Consider the following 18,294-nt stretch of genomic DNA (forward strand, 5'->3'; position numbering starts at 1 on the left):
TAGAAACCATAGTATGACAGAGGCTGCACATTAATGAGGCAATATTGGCTGGCGTGTGTCTCACCGGGCCAGCATGTCTAGCTCACGAGCTTGTTGGGATATGCCTGGACTTGAGTCTTGAAATAAGGGGAAAAGGTGGGTGTGTGTGTGGGGGGGGGGATTGGTAAAGCACTTGGCTTCCGAATCGAGAAGTCTCGAGTTTGAATCCCGTTGAAGAATGTGATTTTGAATTTGGCCCCCCGAGTCCACCCAACTCTAATGGGTACCTGACGTACGTTGTGGAAGTAAAGGCGGTTGTTCGTTGTGCTGACCACGTGACATCATCGTTAACCGTTGGCCATAGAAACTGAAGAGCTTGACATCACCTGCCCTCACAAGGTCGGAAAAGGTTTTAACTTTTTCATCTGAAAACTAGAGAAATGAAACGGACGTCTACCAATCACCTTAAGATGATGCCATTTTTAGCGGCCTGGGAAAAGACGCTATTAGTTTTGTGTGAAATGTCTGTCCGTCCGTCCCGTTTAGATCTTGTAAACTAGAAAAGATATTGAAAATCCGACATCACATCATCTACCCAGAAGGTCTATAAGGGGAACTAGTTAGGCCAGGTTCACATCTAACTTTACATTCACTTTCATCTATCCTTTGATCTGCTGGACCGTTGGGGCACTACACTGATCTGTTAACCTCCCTTCTCCATTCTTATCTCTCATTTGTCTTTGATATAATTTCATTTGGATGTTCTTTCTGAAAATATTGAAGCCTGCCTGGGTGGACCACTTCGGGGTCCGATTTTGAGTTTGTGTTTCCACACAAACTATCTTTTGTAACCTTGTTTTGTTTCAATTTGTTACAATCTAGAAATCTAGAACTTGACTACATTTTAAAGACACTTAAGAAATGGGCGCATTAAAAAAAATAAAATTAAAATGTCCAAAGCTCCCAGGTTGTAGAGGTGGCCTTAGTATGTTCTGATGGTTACCTGGTGCTGTTGGTGGACTTAACAGGTTCTGATGGTTACCTGGTGCTGTTGGTGGACTTAACAGGTTCTGATGGTTACCTGGTGCTGTTGGTGGACCTAACAGGTTCTGATGGTTACCTGGTGCTGTTGGTGGACCTAACAGGTTCTGATGGTTACCTGGTGCTGTTGGTGGACATAACAGGTTCTGATGGTTACCTGGTGCTGTTGGTGGACCTAACAGGTTCTGATGGTTACCTGGTGCTGTTGGTGGACATAACAGGTTCTGATGGTTACCTGGTGCTGTTGGTGGACATAACAGGTTCTGATGGTTACCTGGTGCTGTTGGTGGACATAACAGTTTCTGATGGTTACCTGGTGCTGTTGGTGGACATAACAGGTTCTGATGGTTACCTGGTGCTGTTGGTGGACATAACAGGTTCTGATGGTTACCTGGTGCTGTTGGTGGACATAACAGGTTCTGATGGTTACCTGGTGCTGTTGGTGGACATAACAGGTTCTGATGGTTACCTGGTGCTGTTGGTGGACATAACAGGTTCTGATGGTTACCTGGTGCTGTTGGTGGACATAACAGGTTCTGATGATTACCTGGTGCTGTTGGTGGACTTAACAGGTTCTGATGGTTACCTGGTGCTGTTGGTGGACATAACAGGTTCTGATGGTTACCTGGTGCTGTTGGTGGACTTAACAGGTTCTGATGGTTACCTGGTGCTGTTGGTTGACCTAACAGGTTCTGATGGTTACCTGGTGCTGTTGGTTGACTTAACAGGTTCTGATGGTTACCTGGTGCTGTTGGTTGACCTAACAGGTTCTGATGGTTACCTGGTGCTGTTGGTGGACATAACAGGTTCTGATGGTTACCTGGTGCTGTTGGTGGACATAACAGGTTCTGATGGTTACCTGGTGCTGTTGGTGGACATAACAGGTTCTGATGGTTACCTGGTGCTGTTGGTGGACATAACAGGTTCTGATGGTTACCTGGTGCTGTTGGTGGACATAACAGGTTCTGATGGTTACCTGGTGCTGTTGGTGGACATAACAGGTTCTGATGGTTACCTGGTGCTGTTGGTGGACATAACAGGTTCTGATGGTTACCTGGTGCTGTTGGTGGACATAACAGGTTCTGATGGTTACCTGGTGCTGTTGGTGGACATAACAGGTTCTGATGGTTACCTGGTGCTGTTGGTGGACATAACAGGTTCTGATGGTTACCTGGTGCTGTTGGTGGACATAACAGGTTCTGATGATTACCTGGTGCTGTTGGTGGACTTAACAGGTTCTGATGGTTACCTGGTGCTGTTGGTGGACATAACAGGTTCTGATGGTTACCTGGTGCTGTTGGTGGACTTAACAGGTTCTGATGGTTACCTGGTGCTGTTGGTTGACCTAACAGGTTCTGATGGTTACCTGGTGCTGTTGGTTGACTTAACAGGTTCTGATGGTTACCTGGTGCTGTTGGTTGACCTAACAGGTTCTGATGGTTACCTGGTGCTGTTGGTTGACTTAACAGGTTCTGATGGTTACCTGGTGCTGTTGGTGGACTTAACAGGTTCTGATGGTTACCTGGTGCTGTTGGTGGACCTAACAGGTTCTGATGATTACCTGGTGCTGTTGGTGGACCTAACAGGTTCTGATGATTACCTGGTGCTGTTGGTGGACCTAACAGGTTCTGATGATTACCTGGTGCTGTTGGTGGACCTAACAGGTTCTGATGATTACCTGGTGCTGTTGGTGGACTTAACAGGTTCTGATGGTTACCTGGTGCTGTTGGTAGACCTAACAGGTTCTGATGGTTACCTGGTGCTGTTGGTGGACTTAACAGGTTCTGATGGTTACCTGGTGCTGTTGGTGGACCTAACAGGTTCTGATGATTACCTGGTGCTGTTGGTGGACTTAACAGGTTCTGATGATTACCTGGTGCTGTTGGTGGACTTAACAGGTTCTGATGATTACCTGGTGCTGTTGGTGGACCTAACAGGTTCTGATGATTACCTGGTGCTGTTGGTGGACTTGCCAGATGCCGACTCCCTACTTCATCGAAGATTCTTACCATGTGGTAGTGGTGATCCGATAAATACATTGTGAAAGGGAAGTATTTAGCAACTTTTGATGGTTATTTGATTTTAGTGGTGGACAAAACGGTCTAATGGCTACCAGATGCTAGTGGTGGACTTCTCATCTTCGATAAGGTACAGTTGTGTCTGCAGCTGAGGCTTCAATTTCTGAAAACTTTGCAAATGTCCAACTTACTGCCTGATTCCGACTCTGATACCTGATACAACTTTCCCTCTGCCAGATACCTTCTACTGGATACATGCTGCTTGCTATATGACTGCCTGATAGCTGCAATAGAAGGCATTTACAGTCAACATCATCATATAGAGATGTGGCATCAGGCTGTCAGAACATGAAACGAGTGTCTATTATTTTGCTTATGTTATGTCTAGTTTATATTCTTTTCATTGACTTTCGCAGCTTTTCTAACCTGTTATTTATCTCCTGCACTTTGTAACTTGTGTTACTTAATCTTTGATTTAAATTGAGTTCCGGCTGCCCAGCTTTCGTTCTCCGTTTTTCTAAACCCGCATCAAGCCTGTTCCTTTCCGAGATTTCGCCTTTCTCTTCATGTATTTATTTACTTACTTACCAGGGGTGATGCCGACTTGGACACTTACATACACACACAACACACACACACACGTATACACACACGTATACACACACGTATACACACACGTATACACACACAAACGCAGACACGCGCTATGTAAGAAAATTGGATTGCGAAAAAAAAGGGGCACACAAAAATACAACAATAATTTGACGTGCCGTGCAAATTGGATCCAGGGGCGTATCCATGTTTTTATTTCCTAGGTAGATGGCGTATAAACTATTTTGTTTAGTTCTACCCTTTTTTATGTGCCTCCATTTCTCTCTTTGCAGTCCCCTGGATCACCCAATTAGTTATGTCCCTTGTGTGGTCAGACGTAGAAGAGAACAGCGGAAGATTATAAATGAGCAATTTATGCAAATTGATTGAAGGTCACAGGGAAAATGTCAAAGACAAACTTCTTATTAAATCTAATGTCTTTTGAAACATTAGCAGTTGCATGTTTCCGCCAGGTTGTCTTAAATGTCAAATCTTATCTTATATGATACAGACGTTACATAAAAAAAGATGATTACGTCATACGCGTCATGCATTTAGTCATGCATATTAGCCAATGACCTAAATTCTGCCAAGTCACTGGCTTTCCTGGCTAGCTCGGGCAACCAATTCCATGCTCTAATAGCGCTAGGGAAGAAAGAGCATTTGCACAAATTTGTCCTAGCATATGGGACGAGGAATGTGCCTTTATCTTCGTGTCTGAGTATTTTATTAAATTTTGTATTTGAAGATTATGGTTCAGTGTTTTATGTATAATTGCTACTTTACTTTTAAGTCTTCTATCTTGAAGGCTTTCTAAATTTAGTGATTTTACTACAGGTGTTACTCTAGTCAAATGTGAATATTTGTTTGTTATGAATCTCACTGCTCTATTTTGTGTCTGTTCCAGTTTCTTAATGTTTTCTTGAGTTGAGGGGTCCCGAATAGAGGACGCATATTCTATTATTGGTCTAACTAAGGTTAAATAACATTTTAGTTTTATGTTCTTACTTGATTTATAGAAATTTCTTTTAATAAACCCAAATGCTTTGTTGGATTTTTTGATAGTTTCATCAATATGTGGATTCCTTGACAGTTTTTCATTTATTATAACACCTAGGTATTTTGCGTTTTTATTCTGCGTTACTGGTTTACCATGAATAAGATAAGTGGAATTAATTTGTTTTAGTTTTTTTGTTACTCTTAACAACTGACATTTTTCTGGGTGGAAAGACATGCTCCAATTAGATTCCCATTTCTGTAATTCATTTAATTCTCTTTGTAAAACTAATTCTCTTCTCATTGTTTTTACTCTTTATGGAAAAGTTTTATTAGGAAATCTTGGATCTAACTAATTTTATTTTCAATCTTGAACTTATCACTGTTATTTTCATGTCTTATTTGTCTATTTTTGTTTTATATTCGCCACGAAGTGAAAAAAATGGAGTTTGTGGGTAACAAAAACTCGACTGCGGCCCCTTTGGGTCGATCGTTCTTATATATTAGATTACAAAAGAATACCTATCCTTTTCGACACTTTACTGCGAAGGCAAAGTTTATTTTTAACTTTCTTTAAGCTTTTATGAGCTATTTTAGCTGTTTATTACGCTTTCAGTGTGGCATGGAAACAAGGAAAACATTAACAAATAATGTGTTGTTTTTTAAAAAACAAATCTTATATAAAGCGCAGTTGTATGAATTAGTTTGGATCCGTCATGTAATTAAATTTGTAATATATCTAGACTATTCTAACTAACAATAATAAATATGTGCGATTAGAAATATTTTTACCAATCGTTTTTGTTCTGCTTTCTTAATACGCTATGATCTTATCACTTGTCTGGAACAATTGGAAAGGGGTGGAGGAGAAAGAATGGGATATTTGGGTTATCGCTTTTTCAATGCATTTATAAAAATAGAATATAAAAAAGTGAATGACCTCAGTCACCTGAATTCGAAATCGAGAGCTAAAGCCTCCCCAAGCCAATACAGTAAGCAATCTGCCAGCGAATCGCTTATGAAAATAGAAGGTTTCATAGTTATTTATTGTTAGCTTCAAACCTTAAAGCGGCGACCTACAAAGTATAATGGGATTTAATTCAACATATACCACCACACCAGTCAAGTATAATTTATTTCCTTTGTTCGCGATAACAAAGAAAATAATTAAATTGTCAATATTTAATTAACAAATTGGTTAAATTTATTGATTCTTCTTTTGTCAGGTAAAAGAAATTTTTGTGCAAAATTTTAGCTTCATCCAAGTTTGGGTGTGGGAGAAATAACGTGTACAAAATATTGAACAAAAAAACTTTTGTTGTTATTGGCAACGTTAACACGTTTAATCACTTGACACAACTTACAAACGCTTCATGTGCCTCCAATAGCTCTCCCATTTCAGCATCGGCATTTCTTTGCCACATCCTGATTTAACCGTACTCTTTTTATTATGATAAAAATGTTCTGCACTCCCCTCTAGAATTCATTTCTGCTGCTCTTAATACAGGAAATTTATTGACACATGGGCTCCGCCCCGCACCGTGTTGGGGGAGCTTACAACCTCCCCTAATCCCCCTAGCTGATTGGAGGGGGGACGCGGACGTAATACTTTTTGGTGGGGAGAAGGGGGATTCCCAAATAAAAGGATGAAAAAGTTGATCTATATTTAAGAAGAGGATTGAAAGACAACCAAAAAGACAAAAAACTTGGAGGAGACCAAAAAGAAAACAAAAAAACATCCACACATCTAGAACAGAGACATTGTGTTGTTTATTGAATTGATTTGAAAGAGCTATACAAAAAATCAAATGAGAAATGGAAAACTGAAACAATAGTTTGCCGAAATTTATCAAGACAATAACTTACAAATAACCGTCCGTCTTTCTCTCTCTTTTTCTCCACTTATCTGTTAACTTCATTCATTTTTCTCTTTTGACAGTATTTTGTTTTACTGTCCTTTGTTTTTCACCCATTCTCCATCTCTCTCTCTTCTCTCCCACCGCCCCCAAGTGCTCTCATTCATTTATCCCCCCGGCTCTCTTTATCATCTCTCTGACCCCCTTCCCACCCCTTCACTCCGTCTACATCTTTGTCCCTACTCCTGTCTCTTATCTCACTCTCTCTCCCCTCTCTTTCCCTCCTCTCTCTCCTCGCTCTCTCTCTCTCTCTCTCATATATAATTCAAAGTTTCTCTCACTTTCACCTCATTTCATGTTGAGATGGAAAACAGATCGAAGTTTTACACACACACACACACACACGCAGACTAAACGCCCACACACTCAACAAACACAAACTCACACAGCTGAGCCACAAAGCAACAACTTGATGATGTCACGAAATTTAAATTATTTTCTTGTCTCGCTCGACCAAGAAATAAAGACCAAAATATAAATAAAATAATTGAAAACAAAATTATTTCAAAATACGAAGAAGACAAACAAACAATGTCGGCCTTGACCTTTGTGTACTGACTAATCAAAAGGATTCAGTCACCTAAAGCTAAAGGACATCAACTTCCAGCGAGCTCAAACATCCAAACGTTCTTTAGCGGCTCCTGGAAGAGGAAAAATCACTGTTTGATTTGTAAAGTTTGTCTGTCCGTCTGTCCGTCCGTCCCTCTGTCTAATATGTTTAGATCTCAAAAACATTCAAAAACAAAAATATGCCGGTATTAAAAATCTAATTTCAACTTTTGTAGCTTCCTAAATTTAGGTGCAGCCGATACTTTTTGTATTCTGAAAGCTAATTCTTTTTTTTTGTTTTGTTTTAAATTAAATATGAATAAAGTTGTCGTAATAGTGGTGGCAAAACCAAACATAATTTTAGTAGAAACATTTATTTATAAGGTTGTTGTTTTTTTATTCCACAAAATGAATCATTTTTAAGGATGATAAACAATTATACATTTATTACGTAATTATGAGTTTTGTGGTATATTAGCTACTAATAGATTACCGCCAACCAGGGGCGGACTGGGTGTTAAAATCGACCCGAGCATTTCTATACAATCCGGCCCACAAACTGTATATCATATGATGTACATCCATTTCTAGGTCTAGCTGTCCTCAACAATCCCTCTCTTAATTTTGATAATGTAGGCTACCGATAACTGAAAGCATGCATACAATGACCTCTGTATCTTTGTAAGAAATAGCGTGAGCGCTAAAAGGATGAAGCTTACTAGTAGCACTGTTTACGGATGTAGACTATTACATTATTTCGGAAAATGTGTTAGATTAAATTAGCATTACACTGTAGAGTCTGTAAAATATTTTTTTTTAAACACGACGCTCAGAGGGCCCCTTTTACAAGAGCATATTATAAAAACTTTAACAATTTAATACGTTCTATAGTGGCATTCATGTGGCCCTTTAGGTGGCCCTATAGGCCCATTTGGGTACAGGTCCACCGGGCATTAGCCCGAATGCCCAAATATAGATCTAAATCTATGTCGATCTCTTAAAAAAATCAAAAGCGATATTTTGCTAGTCGATAGTAAATCTAAAAGGCAGATCTGAATGTTTATCGGCTTTTTGTTGGACAAATATTTTATTTGGAAAACTATTTTATATTGTAGATGACAAGTAAAGTTACTCTGACCGTGATTTTATACTTAGTAAAGTATAACTCAAATATAAAGACGTAGGCCTATTTATTTTCAAACAAAAAATCTTAATTTTAACTTATTTTCGTATCCCTATTCAGACTAGGCCCCGCGCAATCTGTAGGACTGGCCCTGCCCATATAGCCAGTCCGCCCCTGGGCCCTGCCCATATAGCCAGTCCGCCCCTGCCGCCAACGTTTATTTTTGTAAAAGAAAATATAAATAAATTAAGAATGCACATTATTACACATTCTAATTGTTTATTTATAGACAGTTCTTAACACAGGTGTCACTAGGCAGTGGTTAATGTCATTTAATAGTGGTACAGTCTGACATTGGTTGGGGAAAATAAAGGCGGTTGGTCGTTGTGCTGGCCACGTGACACCCTCTTTAACCGTCTGTAATAAAAACATCACTTTTGAGTATCCCTAACCCTAATCCTATCAACAATTGCGGAAGGCCCACAACTGATACTAATTCCTCCTTTGACTGAGTGTATGACTAACATTCTCATTGATACTAACAGAAAATGTTGTTGTAAACTCCAAGCCCTGGTCTTTGTGTGGCACAAACATCTCATCAACAAAATTAAAAAAAAATAGACGAAGTAGAATCGAATCCAAAGAAACACATTAATAGTTAGGTTAAACTAAGGTTAAACTAGGTTAAACTCCAACTTCTTTGTTATAGAGTACTGACGACTTGACCTTAATAGTGCTAATATGCTAGAAATACCTAAATAGTGCTGATATGCTAGAAATACCTAAATAGTGCTGATATGCTAAAATGACCAAAATAGTGCTGATATGCTAAAATGACATAAATAGTGCTAATATGCTAAAATGACCTAAATAGTGCTGATATGCTAAAATGACTACATAGTGCTGATATACTAAAATATAGTGCTGATATGCTAAAATGTACTAAATTGTGCTGATATGCTAAAATGACCTAAATTGTGCTGATATGCTAAAAGGACCTAAATAGTGCTGATATGCTAAAAGGACCTAAATTGTGCTGATATGCTAAAATGACCTATATAGTGCTGATATGCTAAAAGGACCTAAATTGTGCTGATATGCTAAAAGGACCTAAATAGTGCTGATATGCTAAAATGACTTAAATAGTGCTGATATGCTAAAATGACTTAAATAGTACTGATATGCTAAAATGACCTATATAGTGCTGATATGCTAAAATGACCTATATAGTGCTGATATGCTAGTAAGATCTAATTAATAGTACTGATATTCTAGATAGAAGCCTAGCTATATTGGTGGCTCCCTGGTCGTGTGGTATCCGCTTTGAACGGTCGTCATGATGGTCCCAAGCAGAACCCTGCTGACCGCTAGCATCCCTTCTCGTCCAGTTAGAGGTTTGTTCTCGGACGTGATAATCTGTATCGAAGGAGGATCGTCCGAAACCTCAAAAACAGACCAAGAAAAAAGAATGTTGATACTGGTATCCTCAATAGCGCTGATTCACTAGAAATGATAACTGCAAACTAGAGCGGCTTAAATGTGTTATTCTGTTGGCTACTCATATGTAAGGTTGACACCGTTAGGCAGATAAGTACAGCCTATGTCTCTCTAATGTACTTGCATGCCCTTCATTAACCTTCACCTGCTAGGCGGATTAGACTTTGTGTTAAAAACACGGTGAAGACTTGCGTGAATAATTAATCGTTTCTTTGTCCTTGTCTTTATTCACACATTTTTTTTAATTCACTGCTTTTTTTTTTTTTTTTTTGTATGTATGACTCAGAGACTTTATCTAGACTGGAAACAGGACCGAATTTCGTATCAGATCGTTATGTATGTGCAGTGGCTGCGCAAGCCCTAATTTTTTGTGGGCGAAGTGTATTTTGCGATCCCCCTTATGTTGAAAACGGTAATCGACATTAAAGTTTTAACATAACTTAGATCTATGTTATGGATATTGTTATATAGTTTATGTTTGAAAAAAAACACATCAACACTTGACTTCTTGTAACTACTTTATAACGCCCCCACCCCCTGTTTCAGGACATTGTTGTGTATGTTAAATCAAGATTTGTTAGTCCAGAGTTGAACATCATTTACGTTTTCTTGAGTACTTAAGGACGTATGGTTTAACGTGTGTCGGAGGGCTGGCTGATCTTAGCATTGCCACTGTCATTATATCACCACTGTCATTATATCACCACTGTCATTATATCACCACTGTCATTATATCACCACTGTCATTATATCATCACTGTCATTATATCACCACTGTCATAAAATCATCAATGTCATTATATCACCACTGTCATTAAATCATCAATGTCATTATATCATCACTGTCATTAAATCATCAATGTCATTATATCACCACTGTCATTATATCACCACTGTCATTATATCACCACTGTCTTTATATCACCACTGTCATTATATCACCACTGTCATTATATCACCACTGTCATTATATCATCAATGTCATTATATCACCACTGTCATTAAATCATCAATGTCATTATATCATCACTGTCATTAAATCATCAATGTCATTATATCACCACTGTCATTATATCATCACTAACATTATATCACCACTGTAATTAAATCCCCACTGTGGTTCCAACACAAGTGATGTTTCAATGGAGAGGGGGCCCTAGATATTGTTTATTTTGTCCATTCACTTGAAAACCTCTTCCACTCCTTACGTTTTTCTTTAAGTTTCCTTACAATGACCCACATTTCTCCTCATCTCTTTCTCTTCTATCTCTACGTTATTGTATTTTATTTCACAAAGTACGTAAACAGGATCTTACAAATCAAAATATAAAGAAAAAGAAAATTACTGCGTTTCTCATTTAGAATGCAAATCTCTAAAGATGTACAAAAGATTCCAAGTTGAAACTACTAAGGTTCTCTTGTTTTACTTCATTATTTGTGAGGAATTGGGTTTAGTTGAAATCTAATATTAATACCAGCAATCTTAACAGAAACAAGCGCTTATCAAGGATTGATTTAGATGATATTTTGTTGAGTTTTATCTTCACAAGAAGCTGTCAAACATTATAGAGACTTAGAATCTAGTAAATGGGAAATATCATGATTGGATTAATGGTTTCAATGTACAAAAAATCGATAAGTCAAATTATTTTTTTTTTATATTTGATTGATCAACATTTATTTTCATCCCTAATCATTAAAATTAAAAAAAAGGAAAGGCTCTTAAAGCTGGACTACCAAATAGCTTGTAGTTCTAAATGATGTCTCCAATGAACTCCGAGTCAGTTCAAACATTTTAACGAAATCAAAGTCCATTTCTTATCAAAGGCCATTTCTTATCAAAGTCCATTTCTTATCAAAGTCCATTTCTTAGCAATTCTTTTCCTAGAAATCTGACAGTATATGTTCAGTATATGTATCTTTTCTATTCAATAAAGAGTTGAATCAATAGATAGACGTAAATGGACATTTTGCGCATCGTCTTGTGTAGAAATGAACTAGACTGGGTTAGAAGAACTGGACTGGGTTAGAAGAACTGGACTGGGTTAGAAGAACTGGACTGGGTTAGAAGAACTTGACTGTGCAAGATCACTGGAAGGACTTCTTGTAGAAATGAGCTTGACTGGGTTAGAAGAACTTGACTGTGCAAGATCACTGGAAGGACTTCTTGTAGAAATGAGCTTGACTGGGTTAGAAGAACTTGACTGTGCAAGATCACTGGAAGGACTTCTTGTAGAAATGAGCTTGACTGGGTTAGAAGAACTGGACTGTGCAAGATCACCGGAAGGACTTCTTGTAGAAATGAGCTTGACTGGGTTAGAAGAACTGGACTGGGTTAGAAGAACTGGACTGTGCAAGATCACTGGAAGGACTTCTTGTAGAAATGAGCTTGACTGGGTTAGAAGAACTGGACTGTGCAAGATCACTGGAAGGGCTTCTTGCTACGTTGAAACAATACAAGAAACAAATAGAATAAGAAACTATAGAGCACCATCAGCTTCATAATGGAGGAATGAATTTAAAAAAAATAATTTTTTCATTGTTACTTGTATAGTTAACTCACGTTAAGTCATTGATAGGCAGTTTTAGACATTTTAGAAATGGAGTGCCAATTATTAGTCTTATGTAAATCAGTTTTGTTGGATTCTAATTTTTTTAAATTGTATTTTTGTTTTCAGAACCCTACACAGTTGTAAAAATTTTGAGAAGTCCGGATCTTTTCTTTTTCGAACTAGTCCCAGCATTTCTCTTTGAGCAGCAGTGGCCCAGCAGCGCAGCCTCATGGCCCGAGGCCACAAACGAATGGTTGACGGACCTGGACGCCAGCTTCGTAAAAGAAATGGGCTTCTACGCACTTGCCGCCCCTTGCCCAGCCAACCCCGCGGACCCATCCCTCTTTAGAATATCCTTCAGCAGAGCCGAGAAGTACCTGCTTCGAAAAGTCCCTCAGCCTAATCCCGATCTCCCGCCCGTGTCCAGGAAGGACAGCGAAAAGATACTTCGCATCATCCGGGAGGCTGACAAGGACGATTTCGGGCTGGTCAGCTCGTACCACATAAAGACTGTTCTGCTGCACCAGTGCATGAGGTGGCCGGACCCGATGGAGTGGCTGCCTGAAAAACTGACGGAGAGATTTCTGGAGCTCTTTCGTGACCTCATCCTGTCGCTGGACAGGAAGGAACTTCCACACTTCTTCATACGCAACTGCAACCTTTTGAGGCTCTACCCTCCAGAGCAGCTCAACACCGCCGCAGCCAAACTGAAAGCAATTTACGAAGAGATCATTTTAGCCCCATCTAAAAGTATTCGTTTGAGCGTAGACTAAACAAAAGCCGCATCTTCTGAATGAGACACGTACTATTTAAAAAAAAGACACGTGTCCATTAGGGCCAAGCATCGCCTGATCTGGTTGTGCTGTAATATTTAATCAATATGTGATCTATGCTGTGCCATATATAACAGCTCTTCCGACACCATTGGTCCTGATCAGTGATTTTGTAACTTATGTATGGTTTTAAAGAAACAGATTTCAAAGAAAAATCTCAATATTGAATGTAATTTGAACTTTGAACTATATCTAGATTAAATATCTATAATGCTTTTCTTTTGAAGAACTCTAAATTCTAGTGTCGAAAGTAGAGTAGCCTACAGGTAAATCTATATACTAGTGACCACGTTAATTTGTCTATTTATTTTTTGGACATGTCTCCAGCTTAGTAAAAAAAAAATAAGGAAGGGATTTTTTATAATATAGAATTCTTGAAAATTTGATACAAATTGAAATTTGACAGATTCGCGAATCTCGCGTAAAATTGTCGACGTGTTAGGACACGAAACAGATCCCCGTTATTAACCAAAAGTGTCACATTGGCGACACACACATTGCATAGGACTCTTGACTTGAAGATCTATTTCATCAATAATAATATTTCCATAGGGCAAATGATTCTTTAAAAGCAATTTAAAAACAAAACAAAAACAAAACGATACATTTCTCTTTCCTACCTTTATGTAAAGCGTCTGTTGACCCTTTATAGCACTTATACATATTTACTGGGTTTTTTTTTAGGTATGTTTCATTAGAATAACACACTTTTGTTGAGGCTAGTAAGTAAAGTTCACCTTTAATACCTTTTGATCTATAGGGCATAAAGGTCATTTGTTTTTGTGGCCTTTACTTTTCCCAAACTAATGCATGGTACCCACTAAAGCTGGGTGGACTCAGAAATGCTCCTAAAAGACCCCATAATTAAAAATCCCAGTCTTCACCAGGATTCGAACCAAGGACCCCCGGTTCGGAAGCCATGCGCTTTACCACTCTGCCCTCGTGTTTGTCCTGGCTACTTAACTTGATTCATTCGTCTCAAATGTGTGCGTGAATTGAAAAACAAAATATGTAAGTACCAAGAATTTCCACTTGCCTATATTTGCAAAGTAAAGTTCAATCAACTTGTCCATCTCTTTCCACTTGCCTATATTGGCAAAGTAAAGTTCAATCAACTTGTCCATCTCATGTGAGCGTTGAAATAGAAATGAATCTACATATTGAAAAAAACAAACATGATACCTCATCATCTTAATCTGAACATGTCTTTCCATTTCTCATGAACATTGATGATCGATTCAACCTGTGAACCATTGTTATATCATTTATCTACATTACACATCACTACCTAAGTGTAGTTTGGTGGAAATGCACACATGTAATCTCCCTATCAATATTGAGGATAGTGCAGATATGTGCTATCCATATATACAAGGTATATGTCAATGAAGGATTGTACCGTTTTAAGACTCAGAAAAAATGCTATTGTTTCTGCTATTTTCAATTACTTCCCTTGGATTTTAAAACTCATTCTTTCTATAGGATTTTTTTTTAAATTTGTAACTTGATCTTTGCTCCGCATCAGGAACTAAATAAACATTCAGGAGGGAAATAAAAACAAACTTTGTGTTTCTGTAGCTTGACGTGAAAGTCAGATCTCAGCCAAACCCGAACAGATCTTTCAAACATGAGGTACTTAAAGATGGCAATTCAACCTAGTTTATGTCATCTCCTAAAGATTATTTACACTTTGTGACATTGTCGTTAAGGACGACATATTGGGAACATTGGAAGTTCCAGAGAGATATTTTATTTGTTTACTTGGCTGTGCACTTTGTTGAATTTGTTTTCTTTGTTTTACGCTGTCTACTTTTTAAATGACGTTGACATAAAAACATCTTTGAGTCTGCTGCATAGACATGTGAAATTATTTGATCTTTTGGAGTACACAAAATATTTTTAAATTAAAGAGATTTTAAGGTGCCATTGAGAATTGGAAAAAGGGGGGGGGGGGCGGGGGTAGGAAAAAGCAAGAGAGAGAGAGAGAGAGAAGTTTTTATCTTAAGATATGGGATAATAATGTTTAGATATTAATATAAATGTATAAAATATCCTACCTTCTGTTATTATCATTTTTCTTTAGATTTAATAAAATCTTGTTTTTTTTGCAATCTGTATTATAATCTAGTAAGTTTTCATTGCCTGTGCCATATATTTGTTTTTAAACAATCCAGTTTGTAGATATCTAGTGGAATGGTACTACACTTCCTAAAATATGATTGGTATCAGTTTCTGTCTTGGTTTACATACTCTCGCCTACACCATGTTTGTTTGTCAAATAGAATCACAATTCAAGGGACACAATCAATGTTTCCCAATAATAAAAATCTGTGAATGTTATTGTTTCCCCTTCAATATTTAGATATTTCATGAGCAATTTAGTCTTTAAGGTTAACTAAAAATTAAACTTTGAATTACAGAATTAACTAAAAATGAAAGACATGTATTTTTCTACTTTCATGATAATTGAGAAATCTCATTTTATGCCGCTCCTACACTATCGCCAGGAGTGCAATGATCAATTGTACCATCAAAACATACTAGTGTTTGTACATAGTATAAAGTTCTGGCGGGAATATTTGAATTCAATGCATAGTTGAAGGCGAAGTTCTTCTTGTTACTACTGACTTCTGCTTTGAAATATGACCCTTGTTGGGTGCTGCGCTCCCCTTCTGATTGATTGGTCAACTCTTTTTCATAACTCATTTATACCATTATCATGAAACCAGCTGTCCATTGTTTTAGAAATACAAACTTCTACTTGCATTGGTAATTTCTAATTTGTTTTTGTTGACTGTTATGACAAAATTCAATAAATTAATCTCTGTCCTTATCATCATGAATTATTTGTGAAGACTAGTTGTTTTTTTATTGAAATGAATTAAAACCAAAAACATATTTTTGTGATTTTTTAAAATTTTCTGTTGATGATGTTATTTACATTAAAAAAAAAAGACAGACTTTGAATAGGTAGACATTGACAAACGCAGCCATTTATGTAGACATTTCGTGTCGAGCAGAGTTAGCAATGTTGTCAAGGTTTACTTTGTTCGTTTGTTTCATGTAGTCTGGTTAGTATGTAAGTACCGGTAGGTCACGTCTGCTACTAATGGTTCACAAATCGGACTAGACAATGTCATTGGTATTTAAAAATACATTGTTTACTAAGCACGTTTTGTTGGCTTATTTCTCAATCTATTTTTTATAATGTCTACTTTTTTAAATTTGCTTTTTTTTTTCGATATTTTCTTCTTAAAGTCTGATTTATTCAATGGTCGGGATGTGTGACCGAGTGACCCTAAACCAATTGGATACGTGTACCTTTCAAGTTCGAATCCCGACACGAGCTTTGTTGTATCTGCTGAGCGCGTAAAGACAGCACTGGAAACTCTCACAGATACGCCTCCCCCCCCCCCCCCCCCCCAAAAGAGATTGGGTCATAGTGCACTAAGCAGGGCCGGTTCTACAGATTGCGAAACGGATTGCGCGGGGCCCAGTCTGGGTAGGGATAAGGATAATAAGTGAAAATTAAGATTTTGTATTTGACAAAAAATCGTCTCTGCATTTTATTCATACTTTTAGTAAGTACAAAATCACTTTCAAATTACCAACCAACTACAGTAGGTAGTAGTTTTCTAACAAAAAAAAAACCCATAAACATTCAGATCTGCCTTTTAGATTTACTATCGAAAGCAAAATATCGCTTTTTTTTTTTTAAGAGGTCGCGATAGATTTAGATCTATATTTGTATGCCAGTGACTATTTAAGTATTAGAAGTTCTTGTTTTGGTTAAAATTCGCTTAATTTATTATTATATACTAGTCGACCGGCGGCGTAGCATACGCCGCTATTTTGCAGGGCCGGCCTTAGGCGCCTGCAGCCTATGTAACCGCAGTGGACCCCGCACTTTCATAGGGCTCGCTCTAATTCAAGGTGTAGAAATTATTAAATTAAACCATTTTATAACTTAAAAGAGATATCCCGCGACCTCCTGTCGATTTACCAGGAGCACTTTCATAGGACCCGCACTTTCATAGGACCCGCGCTTTCATAAGACCCGCACTTTCATAGGGCCCGCGCTAATTCAAGGTGCATAAAATTAATTAATTAAACCATTTTATAACTTAAAACAGATTTCCCGTCATTCAATATGGAAAACGACAATCTTACGGTGGCATTATGCATCAGCCGTAATTGTGTAATCTGGTGAAAGAAGCTTTCTCGCGCCTCAAACTAATGAAGAATTACTTGAGGTCAACAATTCTCAAAGATAGATTGAAACATTTGGTAATTCTTGCTATTGAGCGTGATCTATGTAGGAAACAGAATTCTTATGATATACTGTATGACTTTGCTACACGCAAGGCTAGTAAAGTAATTCTGTACGTAGTAAAGAATGAATAAAATGCATAGACGAATTTATTTTCTAAATCAAACTCTTAAATTTCACTTATTATCCTCTTCCCTACCCAAACTTGGCCCCGCGAAATCCGTTTTGCATAGGGCCCCAAAATGGTTAAGTCCGGCCCTGCTATTTACACACACACACACACACACACACACACACACATATATATATATATATATATATATATATATAGCAGATTACTTAGATTAGTTCCTAGTCCAAACCTCCCGCTGGACAAAGGGGGTTGGGAGCGGGCAAGGATTGATAAATTTAAACGACAGTCAAGCGCGCAGCCAGTCATCCGTAGTGTGAATATTACTTTTGTGTTTTCTCGTGGACTATCCGTGGAGTGATTCGCCGTTTTTATTGAATGAAAGCTAACAATGCTGTTTCTTTTTAATCGCGAGTAGGATTGGCGTTTTCCATATTGAATGACACCCCGAAATGACAATTTTGTCTGTTTGTAAGGAGATTTGCATGAGTTTCAGAAGATTTTAATAATTGCAGGACATTTCCATTACTTTTTCGTATATTTTGCAATTTCAGGAGAATTCCAGGACTCCTTTAATAATAAGTAAAAATTGTACAGTTTAATAATTTACACTTAGAATTCGCGCGAGGCCTAGGAAAGTGCGGGGCCCACTGTGGCCGCATAGGTTGGAGTGGCCTAAGACCGGTCCTGGCACTAAGCATGTCATATACCACGAAAGATGCGGTATACAAAGTTATTTAAAAAAATAATAATTTGAATCGCTATATTTGGAAATTTCAAGACTAATGTGCCAGTCAAA

General features: G+C 37.9%; 1 protein-coding gene across 1 annotated transcript in view; it reads left to right on the plus strand.

Annotated features, from left to right (window-relative positions):
- The window catches only part of LOC106062560 (protein mab-21-like), a 41,824-nt gene extending 25,560 nt beyond the window's left edge, over window positions 1-16,264 (plus strand). Inside the window, exon 2 of the mRNA XM_056024071.1 lies at window positions 12,389-16,264. Within this exon, the coding sequence (XP_055880046.1) occupies window positions 12,389-13,035 (647 nt within the window). The 3' untranslated portion in view covers window positions 13,036-16,264. The remainder of the gene's footprint in view (window positions 1-12,388) is intronic.
- Window positions 16,265-18,294: the final 2,030 nt, after the last annotated feature.

This window comes from Biomphalaria glabrata, chromosome 3, assembly GCF_947242115.1.
Source record: "Biomphalaria glabrata chromosome 3, xgBioGlab47.1, whole genome shotgun sequence".
Taxonomy (NCBI): domain Eukaryota; kingdom Metazoa; phylum Mollusca; class Gastropoda; family Planorbidae; genus Biomphalaria; species Biomphalaria glabrata.